Source organism: Ictalurus punctatus, chromosome 13 (assembly GCF_001660625.3).
Source record: "Ictalurus punctatus breed USDA103 chromosome 13, Coco_2.0, whole genome shotgun sequence".
NCBI classification, from domain to species: Eukaryota; Metazoa; Chordata; class Actinopteri; order Siluriformes; family Ictaluridae; genus Ictalurus; species Ictalurus punctatus.
Window position 1 is genome coordinate 23,031,480 of NC_030428.2, and position 12,562 is coordinate 23,044,041.

Sequence of the window (12,562 nt, forward strand, 5' to 3'; positions counted from 1 at the left end):
AACAATAATAGTAATATATACACTATGAACATCTCATTTTATGCACAGATGAATAATAATATGAATATATACAGATGAGTAACACCTCGTTCCTATACAGATAAGTGACAAATGGAATATTGCACAGTTTTTCCATTTATTTTGTAGCCCTGTTTAATATTTTTAGGTCAAAATTGTCTTTTTTCTCATTCATCTGAAAACCAAAAGAGCCTCTTTTTTTTTTACCATTTACGGCCGAAATGTTTCATTAGCATCACTAATAAATATAGTTAACTCAGGTTAGTTACAGTATATACAGTGCGTGTCTAATGTTAGCTAAGTTGAACATACAGTGAGATAGAGCAAGCACTTTTCTGTGGTGCCATAGCAGTAAAGTCTGCTAATATAATATATTTGGAGTAATTGTCACTGGACAGCATGGCAGTGTAATATTGTGTAGAGGTTGAATCATTATATCCCACAGTCCTAACACTATTGAAGGGTTTTACATAGAACCTTAAAAGGCTTCTGCAGAGAGACAGAACAAAGAACCATTTAGTGTGTAAGAAGGAACCGTTTGTCTAAGGGTGTTTCCACACATGTACTCATTTAACAGACCTGAGTGCATTTGCAGTGTGAGTTTGCAAAGCTGTTTTCTAACAAAAAAAAAAGGATCTGGAGTATCTCTGTGAGTGTTTGTCTTTCTGTGTGTGTGTGTGTGTGTGTGTGTGTATGTGTGTGTGTGTGTGTGTGTGTGGGTGGGTGCACACGTGCACGTGCATGCTGACAGCATAGAAGGACCATGAAACATTTTTGTTTAAATCCATATTACACCCTGAAAGTTTATTTTCCTTTTAGAAGTGGTTCCAAGTAGAACTTATTTAGGAACCTAGAACCCTTAACTATTCAGAGGACCCTCAAGGAACCGTTATTTGTAAGAGTGTACTGTACCGAGTACTTGTAAGAGTGTACTGAGTGTAAAACAGTGTGATTGCACATCTGAGGGATGTGTGTTCCCGAAAGATGAAATATTTACATGAGTATGTTTATATGCACAAAACAGATCTGATGACTGGAAAAAGTGAGATTTTGGCAAAAAGCAATCTGACAATGAAAAGAAAAAAAAAAAAAAAAGGACCTCCAGGTCTGCATGAGTCAGTCAATAATAATAATAAAAAAAGATCTTCCTAAATACATGACATATGCGGCTCTTTCATAATTATTGGGCAAACCACGAATAAATCAGTAAACAATTACTAAAGCATGATCTGACATAAATTTCAGACTTTATTCGTTTTTGGAGTCACTTCCCTGGTCTCTTTTGGAGTTTTGTACGATTGCAAATTGCACATAATGAAGTCTTTCTTCCAGCTCTCTTTTTAAAGAAGGACAGCATTATGTTTCTCTTTCTGGTTCTCAGTGACAGCTGGAGGTTATATTACTGTAGACGGGAGAGTAATATCTAATATCTGTCAATAGCTTGACAGTGAAACTATTATGGTTGAGCAATGCATTACATTCCCCTCTGAAAGTATTGGAACAGCAAGGCCAATTCATTTGTTTGTGCTGTACACCAAAGACATTTGAGTTTGAGATCAAAAGATGGAAATGAGATGAGAGTTTAGGATTTCAGCTTTTATCCCCCCCCCCCCCCCAACTCTCTGATCTTATCCTTTTTAACAACAAATGCACAGGTTGTCAGAGGTGAAACTGAAGGCTAAAACCAAGAGTACATGTTCAAAGCTATTTATTTATTTACAAATATAACAAATTCATTTATTTATTTATTTACAATATAACAAATCTAACAGGATACACCTGGGTAACAAGTAACACCTGTCAGTCACATGTTCCAATACTTTTGTTCGCTTAAAGATATTGGGTGTGTCTGATACAAAGTGTGCTATGCTCTATGTTGTTTAACACATCTACATATAAATACCAGTAAGGAAATAAAAGCCGAAAGAAACTTCTCTCTCATATATATATATATATATATATATATATATATATATATATATATATATATATATATATATATATATATATATATACTGTATATTCTGTTTACATGACCACATAATTAATCATTAATCAAAAAAGAGCATCAATATATGGTAGAGCAAGAACATTTAATCCCATTAACTTTACGAAGCTTTTATGATTTCATGAACGTTAAATCCATTCATTTATTTCTCTCCTGTCTTTGTTTTTGCGTTTTGTTGAAACAAGGACGTCCTCTGTCTTTTTCCCTTTCTCTCTGTGTCTGTTTCTCTCTTCATCTCTCTCACAAACTTTTTGCAGTAAAACTGAACTATTGGCAACACGAAATAGAAACATCTAACTCCTCCCTCTGTCTGTAACATAAGGCTGAGGGATGACTTGTGTGAGACAGAGTGTGTGTCGTCTTGTAAATACTTTTTATCTCAGAGTATCTCATGACTCAGCACCATCCTGACACCACGTCAGCTCTGCACGTTGATGAATTGATTAGTGAATAAGTCTGGCATTCATGAGGAGAGCTGGGGAGATGAGATCAGCAGACATGTCGTGAGAAATGATGTCCATTCATCTCACTCTACTCATCACTCCTTCACTTTACACTTGACACTTTGGCTTAAGATCTCTCTCTATCGTTCTCTTCCCCTGACGTCTACATCTTCTTGATCTCAGTCTTTTACTGCTTAGTGTGCTTCAAACTTAGTGTTGTAAGTTTGGTTAAAACAGTTAAGGCTTGTCCCTCTCTGTCTCTCGCTCTTTCTCTCTCTCTCTCTTTTCTCTCTCTCTCTCTGTCTCTTATGCTATGTGAAGTTGCAACTTGTCAGCTTGGGGTAGTCATCTAAACCAGTGGTTCTCAAACTGGGGGGCGTGGCCCCCAAACTGGGGTGCCGCCAGATGGCATCAGGGGGGCCGCGTAGAAATCCTAGAACATTATTTTTAAAAAATTCATTTTACCTGTATGTCAGGATTATCAACCTTTGAACTATGATGTAAATAAAAATGAGTAAAATATGAATAAATTGAATCAATTATACACAGCACACTAAGACACACACCAAACAGAGACATCCGTTGATAAAACCTAAGACTATTTAAAATAACTTTTAGATAGAGGACACGGTCTCTCAGCTGAGAAAGTTAATACAGAAGAAAAATTCAGTTGAGAAAATTTCAACTCTACTGGGCCACAAAGGGATGCACCCTGCATAAGGGGGGCCTCATGCTGAAAATGTTTTAGAACCACTGGGTTAACTATCAGTTCCTTCCCCGTTTACAGAGTGATTTCAAATCAACATGGCTGCTCACACAAAGAGGGAAGAGTGTAGAGTATCCTTTTTAAATCCATTTATAGCAGTATTGGCTTTAGATCAGTTAATATACATCCATCCATCCATCCATTTTCTATACCGCTTACCCCACAGGGTCGAGGGGAACCTGGAGCCTATCCCAGGGAGCATCGGTGACAGGGCAGGGTACACTCTGGACGGGATGCTAATCCATCGCAGGGCACAATCACATACACATTCACACAACCATTCATACACTACGGACACTTTGGACACGCCAATCAGCCTACCGTGCATGTCTTTGGACTGGGGGAGGAAACCGGAGTAACCGAAGGAAACCCCTGCATGGGGAGAACATGCAACTCTGCACACACAGGGCAGCCTGTAATTGTAAAAGTATGGTTAAAGTAGGTTTTTATGAGCTTTACATCCTCTGATAGAGCAAACAAAAGACAAGCTTTCCATGTTTCTGGGTTGTTGTTTTTTTTACTTCACACATCAAATGAGCCGAGGTGGGAAACGATGTTATTACAACTTGCAAATTACTATTTACAAGCTAGTACGAATGCAGGTAGACTTGCTTAGACTTCCCACCCCCTCTCTCTGCAGGTACCCCTTCCCCACTGTGTTCAGTTCATGCAGTAAGAAAGACCTGTTGGTGAGTTTGGATAAGGGAGTGGGTATGTGTCTCTTCAACATGCCTGAGGTGAAGGTGCTCTACGGAGGACAGAAGTGTGGCAATGGATACGTAGAAGAGGGGGAGGAGTGTGACTGTGGAGATCTCGAGGTATGTCAGTTTATGATAAACGTACTATATATCATGATGTTTTTGTTGTTTTCAAACTGGGGGCAGTTTCAGTATATTCATTATTGGGGAATTTGTTAAATAAATTTTTTTTTAAAGTGGTACATGTTAAAAAATGGGTAGAATTTATTAAACGTTCATGGTTGTGCATGGTCATCGTGCAGTGTGCCATCTTAACAAGTTAGCTGTATGGTCATTGCAAATATTATTAATAATGCATTGTTAATCATAATAGGAGGCATAATCTTTTATTAGAATGAAGCTATATCGTGTAAAAGTCATTTTTATGACTTTTTTGTGCGTCAAGTGTAATGACAGTTGTCATTAAGTATGTGATATGTGGTATGTAATCACATCATACACCCATCATGCCTGTCATATGCTGTCAATACGTTGTCATTATACAAACAGTTGATGATCAGCAATATAACAGTGTTGTTTGTCATTTTCATGCTAGGTGTCATAATGTCGAAGTGGCAATGACAGATTAAGTCATACAGTAACACAGAGTTATTTCACATATTGTATGACAACTGTACCATAACACTGACCATACAATACATGTAATAAAAGATATGCCAATATCTCTACCTATTTCACTTCAAGAAGTAAGAAGCAGTGATTTTTTTTAAAACCACATGGAATCTGCACTGCTTTTCATCTGTCTATCCGTCTCTCATTGGAGAGATGTAAGGGTCTAATGAGGACACTGCATTTCTCTCTCTCTCGATCTCTCTCTCTCTCGCTCTCGCTCAAACACACACACACACACACACACACACACACACACACGCCCGCACACAAAATCATCTTAATTCAGTCGCCCAGTCCAAGCATTAACACACCAGCATTAGTCATGGCCCATTATGGTATATTATGACCCAAATCTGTGACAAGTAACATAAACACACTCTTCAGGCAGATGCTTTGGCCTGGACCATGCTGGGACAAATCCCCAGAAATCTGAGTCTCACTCACACACACACACACACACAGAGCACAGAGCCCAGGGAAGCACATTATGCATTAAAATCCCTCACACTTTAGTACAGTTAGTGACATAGCCCTGTAGGAATCTTATTGCTCTTCATGTCTGTTTATTGATCTTTAACCCAAAATGCACTGGCAGCTCAGAAGAGCAATAAAGATGCCTCAATCTTCTGTCTCCATCAGTGCTATGGCACAAGTTTATAGGCCAAGAGGGACACATCTGTAATACTAATGAGTTTCACTTCCACACACACACACACACACACACACACACACACACACACACACACACACACACAGTGTGATTTACAGAAAACAGAAAATCAGCCCACACTTTTAGAAAAATCAGTTCAATCTACACTCTCAGAAATACGAGGTAGTTTTCCTTGTCACTGGTGTGCATATATACATATGGTGTATATCTTGTGTCTTTTACCTGGGAAGGTAAAATGCATGTGGTGCACCTGTAATTTGCTTTTAGAGTAAAGTTTTAAAGGAAACTCATTGGTCCTTAAGGTTCATCTTCAATCATTTTAAAGGTAAACGATGTATAGTAAAAGGTTCCAAAAGATGTCTCCTTGATAGTACCACTCCAGTGACAAGGAAAGGTACCGTTTGGTACCTTGGGTTCTGTAGCGTTGTTTATTTTGTCCGTCTGAAAGGAATCCTTTGAGGTTCTACATAAAACCATACAACAGAAGTATTTCCTTTCAGAAGAGATTCTAAACAGAAACCATTTAGAAAGCTAGAACTGTAAGCCACCCAAATGACCCCTTTTTTCTTTTTATTTTGTCTTTTTATCTCATTTTTAGATGTGTGTTATGTGAAAGTCTTTATAGTTACATTGTTTTGAGCCTCAAAGCTAGTCCCAGTTTGGATCAATTTTGGGCTCGAACACAAAGTGTATGAGTCTCTGACTGTGATTGGTTATTTATGCTGTGGGCTCATACCATGTGTTCCAGTAAATGACACTTTAGGGGGAAACGGGGGATCCTAACATGTTCTTTGGATAGTTAAAGGTTCTTCATTAACATTAATGGGTTCTCTTTGGAATCCTGTTGGACAGTTAAATATTAAACCTTGAGTGCAATTTTAAAAAATTATATATTTTTACTGACGGTGGACCTTGTATAATTCTATAAAACAAAGAATTTGAGTATAATGGAGTTGAGGATGCATACCAACTTTGGTCCTGGAGTACCCCCCTATTCTGTGCTGCGTATTTCCCTGCTCTAACACACCCACTTTCACTCAGGAAGGTCTGTTAATTTACAGATTATCTGAATCACATGATCACATGTGTTAAAGCAGGGAAAACACTAGCGTGTGCAGGACAGGGGGTTCTCAAACGTAAGGTTTGGGAACCTGTGGACTAGAGATTCTGGACTAGAGGATTTAGAAGTACTTAGTTTGGACTCTGAGTGTGTGTAGAGTATATATATATATATATATATATATATATATATATATATATATATATATATATATATATATATTCTTTTTTTCTTCTGTCTCTGTAGGAATGTATGAACCCATGCTGTAACGCCAGTACATGCACTCTGAAGTTGAATGCAGTGTGTGCACATGGCCAGTGTTGTGAAGACTGTCAGGTAACACACACACACACACACACACACACACGACAATGATTTATTACCTTTTTAATAAGCGTTGCTTTCGATGTCTTTTTTATTGATCTTTACTGCTTTATTGCTTACACATGTTCCATTTGAAAAGACAAATGGAGTCACCTTGAATCATGATGTGTAATAATGATTGCTAACTATGTGTGTTTATGTGTGTGTGTGTGTGTGTGTGTGTGTTTTAGCTGAAGCCTGCAGGTACACTGTGCAGAGAGTCCGCTAACTCATGTGATCTGCCGGAGTTTTGCACAGGTTCTGACCCTCACTGTCCCTCTAACGTTTACCTGCACGATGGTCACATGTGTCATGGTGTGGACGGACACTGCTACAATGGCATCTGCCAAACACATGAACAGCAGTGTATCACACTCTGGGGTCAAGGTGAGTCACAGCGCTGTATTGGATGATGATTGATGAACCCCTTCGGAATACATGAGCTCACAGATGACCGTGAGTGGCTAGTGTCGCTGTGATTGACAGTGGAGAGAGTGGTGTATGTCATCCTTCCCACCCTGACAGCACAGACAGTGTCGCCCTCTTGGACTCCCAGCCATTGTCTATGTCATCATCAGGATTTGAGCTTGTGATCTCCGTTTTTTTTTTTTTTTTGTGCCATTCGGGGAAAGTCTTTTAAATGGCATACTATATTCACATCACCAGGTGAAAGATACGTCTTAACTCCACTCCAACGTCAAGAAAAAGAACTGACTGGTACCTTTCAGAGTGTAACACACTTCAGAATCAGACATCCCTTCTGTTTTCACTACATCAGATCATGTGAACACAGTTTTTATTACTAAAAACGCTGAGGTAAATAGGTTTGCTCACCAATGTCGTTTTCTTTACGGAAATTGCTTGAGCTTGATGAACCGCCCTAGAAATAACTAGAGAAAAAATGTGTTATAAGTACGAAAACGTATTACTGTCATCAACAAATCAGCAGAACATGATTAAGATGTTATTTTGACAGTTCTAGTATTAATACCAAGAGGAACGTGGAGAGAATGAAGTCACCTCTTTAAATTTGATTGAACTTGAGTGAACCAGGTTGTCTGACCAACTTTATAGTCACATTGCAAAAATATGGTCGTAATTGCCAAATTAACTTTTCACAATAAACATTTCACACTCATGTCACATTTCTAACAAACAGAGAGTGAAGAGTATATAGAGTAATTGTAAGCTTATGGGTGCATGTGTGTTTCTCTTTTGTGTGTGTGTTTTGTTTTTTTGTTGTAGGTGCAAAGCCAGCTCCAGGCATCTGTTTCGAGAGGGTGAACTCAGCAGGAGACCCATATGGCAACTGTGGAAAAGACTCCAAGGGCTCATTCGCTAAATGTGAAGCACAGTGAGACATTTTTCTTTCTTCTTCTCCATTTATAATAAATAGAATAATGAAACAGAGAAGTGAAAAAAAGAGAAAAAAAAAGATGAGTGGAACATCATTTTATTTCTAGTGTTATGTTGTTTGATTTGCTTTCCCCACACAAAAGCCTATGGTTTCCTGTAGAGACGGCATGTACTGTATGACAGGGACAAAAAAAAAACAAAAAGAAGCAGAAGAGGAACCACTGCAATTTACATAAACAGGAAGCGCATTGTTGAACATTTTGCGCTATTAGGAAGCAGGCAGGTACTTAAAGTACTTCAATGGTCACGGATCACTTCCTGATGGATTTAATTGCCTGATTGCCCAAATTACTGAAGTGGACACTGATAGAGAGAAGAGGGAGGAGGGAGACAGAAAAAAGAGAGCTGATTGCTCATTCACCAAACACACGTTCCTCCCTGCTCTCTCTCTATCTCTCCCGCTCTCTCTCTCTCTTCTCCGTGCTTGACCTCTCATCAGGACATGCCTTAAAATGCATATGTAATTGTGACACCCTGGTGGGCATGAGATGAATCATGATTCAGGCATCAGAGAAAACAAGGTTACATTTATTTTTTAAATCCCCATGTGTTTTAGCATAGCAAATTGTCAACTTAAAGAACACGAAATAAAGTACAACTTCACATTCTCAGATAGATAGAGAGAGAGAGAGAGAGAGAGAGAGAGAGAGAGAGAGAGAGAGAGAGAGAGAGAGAGGGAGGCTTATCAGGACGCTGCCTGCTTGACGGCACCGGCTCTCAGTCCTTACCATGTAGCCGCTCATTGCAAAACACACAGACTATAAATAGATCACCGTTTATCACACACAGGTGTACACACTCATTCAATTACCCATGTCTTCTCCAAGACTCCTTCTACCATTCACAACTGCCGCAGTAATACATGTGGTGGTCTGGAAAACCTCTCAAATGTCTCTGTGGCTGAAGTCTAACAAAAAGACAAAAAAGGAAAATCACAGCTCTAAACTGTCGCACCATAAAAGTGTTCTCCACAACCATCCATGGCTCAGAGGTAAGGGAGCAAATGTCCTTGCTGTATGGGTGGGAGGAATGGCATATGATGGCCCTGTCAATCACAGTGAGTAGCCAATTAGCTCATGTATGAAGAAGAAGGTGGATAGTTCTTTCCTCCGTGTATGTTACAGTATGAAAAGATGTGGAGGATGCCATGGAGGAAGCATGCAATAGTCTTCGTCCTTCCTGGTTGTTAGCTGTCGTATGATAGGGGAGAGCTGGCAGGTGGGTGGGACTTGGCAGGTGACCAAACTGGGAAGAGACAAGAGAGGGTAAATAAAATGAAAATCTATATTAGTTATTGAAAACACTACCATGTCTTACTTAATATCTCTATCCCTGGAGCTCTGATGAGTTGCCTTCAGCTAAATATAATTTCCATGAATGCATATGATTGAGGGAGGCACAGTGCCTTAGTGGTTATCACCATCGCGGTTGGGGGTTCGATTCGTGCCTCCGCCCTGCATGACGCTTGCATGTTCTCCCGTGCTTCACGGCTTTCCTCCAGGTACTTCGGTTTCCTTTCAAAGTACAAAGACATGCGTTGTAGGCTGATTAGTATCTCTGAAGTGTGTGAATGGTGTATGATTGTCCAGGGTGTCCCCCACCTTGTGCCCCAAGTCCCCTGGGATAGGCTCCAGACTCTCGTGACCCTGTGTAAGATAAGCAGTACAGAAAATGGATGGATAGCTGGCATATGATTGATTAAACTACAATGAGGAATCTGCTATACATGCCATGCTGGTTCATGTTTGGAAATCTAGAGTTGCTGAACTATGGCCAGTTTTGATAATAATATTCATATGGTATAAAATCATAAAATGTATTTGTCTTTTTCACTTTTTTCCTAATATTTATGCAGAGATGCTAAATGTGGGAAGATCCAGTGCCAGGGCGGGGCGAATCGGCCAGTAATCGGAACTAATGCAGTTTCCATAGAGACCAACATCCCGCTGCCGGAAGGTGGCCGTATCCTGTGCCGGGGGACACACGTGTATCTGGGTGATGACATGCCTGACCCAGGGCTGGTACTGACTGGAACCAAGTGCGGCAACAACATGGTGAGAACAATGTGTGTTTTTCAGCAATCAAGGACGTTTACAAATTTAAAAATGTGCCTATACCAAAACAGTAATGGATAATCATTTGTTTTGTGGAAGGAAAAATTGTGGTCCTCATCCAACCCCCCCACCCCGAGTATGTGTGGTGATCAAAATAGCCAAATGGTCTAGAATAGCTCTTATACAGATCCCAATCTTTGAAGAATAGCAGTCTTGAACAGTGGGTATCTGGTAGAGGTGTGGAGGTTTGTTGGGGCTTGAAGAGGGTAAAATGTGAACCATGTCGGGTTTCCTAAGGACCGATTTGGAAACACTGAACTGACCTTCATGGTGTGTGTGTGTGTGTGTGTGTGTGTGTGTTTATGAATTTGGTCTGTATCCATTTTGTAGGGTTTATAGTCCCATATGTCAGTGTGTGTCTGATTCTGTAATGAGATAGTGTGCAGTCTTGGATTTATATGAGTGTGTGTGTGTGTGTGTGTGTGTGTGGAACACAGTGAAATGTTAATAAGGGAAAGAAGGCCTCATCATCCCCAGCAGTGAGCAGGAAGAACGGAAATCCTGACATCACGCTGTTACTCGGACATGGTTTTACAGATGTGTGTGTCTGACCAATTGCCTCTGGTGCTGTCTATCACTTATCCCCTCGTGTGAGACAACACAGTTAATTACAATAAACATGTCAGGCTTTTCAGCATCCAACTCTCCTTCTTACTCAGCTGGTTATTCCACCATCTCTGATTACTCAGCTTTTGGATGAATATGTAATTGAGTCTCATTCCTAAATCTCATTATAGTTGGGTGGAGTGTTTGTGGGACGGTTATATGAATACAGGACATAGCTGTAATTGGGCTTTGGAGGACTAGTCTCTACAGAACCTGGGTTTTGTTCTGTTTTAGTGGAAAACTTGGAAGTAGAAGTCTTTTAAATGCCTAACACTCTCTCTCTCTCTCTCTCTCTCTCTCTCTCTCTCTCTCTCTCTCTCTCTCTCTCTCTCTTCCTGTAGATGTGTCTGAATCGGCAGTGTCAAAACATCAGCGTGTTTGGCGTCCATGAGTGTGCGGCTAAGTGCAGCGGACGTGGGGTTAGACATTTTTATTTCTTTTCCATGAGCAAGCAAATTTTCCTTACCAGCGTGTTGTCATCTAGAAAAAAAAAACCCTCAGCCAACCATTACTCTGAATGCTCTGGTGTTCGGTCTGCTTTCATACACATGAGTCAGCTTCTCACTGGGACAGGGAGCTACTAATTTACCCCTGAACATATCATTTTGAACCATTAAAAGTTTATGCAGAATGATAAACGGTTTAGTGTTTATGTATTATTTGGTTTAGAAAATATTTGCACTTGACCTTGAGAATATGTATGAATTGGAAATGGCTTCCATGTTCTTCTGCCCTTCCAAAGATCCTAACAAGACAAACATTAAGTTTTTGTTCAGCTCTATTTCTCGACACACACTGTGGTTTGGTTTGCAAAAACGTTTTAAAAATGAAACAGATATTTACACCTTGATACGCCACGTGTATTAAAATAAGAGATGCATTAGGATATGTGTGGCTGAGATTTTTAGCTACATTATTAATAACGTCCTGGCTTCTGAAAGCTGCATGACAGTGTTGCTGGCAGACATGTAAAAAAAAAATGGCTGTGAAATTTTAATAGTTTTGAGGGTCGTTTATTCAGTGTATTGATGCTGAGAGAATTCTGCTCAGTTCTTTACCTGTTTTTTTTTTTCTCTCTCAGTAATTTTGTACAGTATCCACCACCTCCTTCTCACTATATAGCTTTCTGTGTCATCTCCTCCTTCTTTCATCCTCAACCTGTAGTCTGCATATATGATTTACTTTTAAAATGCAACAATACCTTGCTATCAATCACCCAGGCTCAGTCACTTAACCACAATAGCTTTACTTAGCCGATCTTAATGAGCAATTCATCATATTCTGACAGCAAGCCAGTCACCCTTGTGGCCGCTGTGTTGAAACGCATGTGTGCGCTTTGTTTGGGGGGAAAAATACACACTGTGCTTCGTTTGTCAGATTTTGATGATTTCTGAGAATGACAGAAGCACTGATGCAGGATTTCTTCCATTTTTTTCCCCTCAAAGTGAGAAATAAGGCTGGCCTTAGGGGTGTGAAATTGAAAATGTTATGCTTACTCTTCTCAAACAAATACGGAAAATTGAATTAGAATTTTTCAATCCATCACAAGTCAACTGCGTGTCTCCAGATCTGTTTGTGTATCTGTCTGTCGTAATGTGGAATCGGTTTCGTGAAATGAAAATACACTGAAAGCACAGAAGTTATGTCACGCGTAGAGGACACCACATATACACGCTCTGTGTGTATGCAGCAAAGTCCTTAATTAATTGTACAGTGATAATGCTTGTT

At 39.7% G+C, this 12,562-nt stretch overlaps 1 protein-coding gene across 2 annotated transcripts in view; it reads left to right on the forward strand.

Moving 5' to 3' along the window:
• Positions 1-12,562, forward strand: part of LOC108273823 (disintegrin and metalloproteinase domain-containing protein 12) — a 104,970-nt gene that overhangs the window by 76,009 nt on the left and 16,399 nt on the right. For both annotated transcript variants that reach the window (XR_001814380.3, XM_017483396.3), the window contains exons 12-17: positions 3,876-4,053; positions 6,582-6,671; positions 6,890-7,085; positions 7,944-8,052; positions 9,970-10,168; positions 11,176-11,253. Coding sequence is in view for 1 of the 2 variants with exons in the window: in XM_017483396.3 (XP_017338885.1) it covers positions 3,876-4,053; positions 6,582-6,671; positions 6,890-7,085; positions 7,944-8,052; positions 9,970-10,168; positions 11,176-11,253 (850 nt within the window). In the remaining variant the exon portion in view is untranslated. The remainder of the gene's footprint in view (positions 1-3,875; positions 4,054-6,581; positions 6,672-6,889; positions 7,086-7,943; positions 8,053-9,969; positions 10,169-11,175; positions 11,254-12,562) is intronic.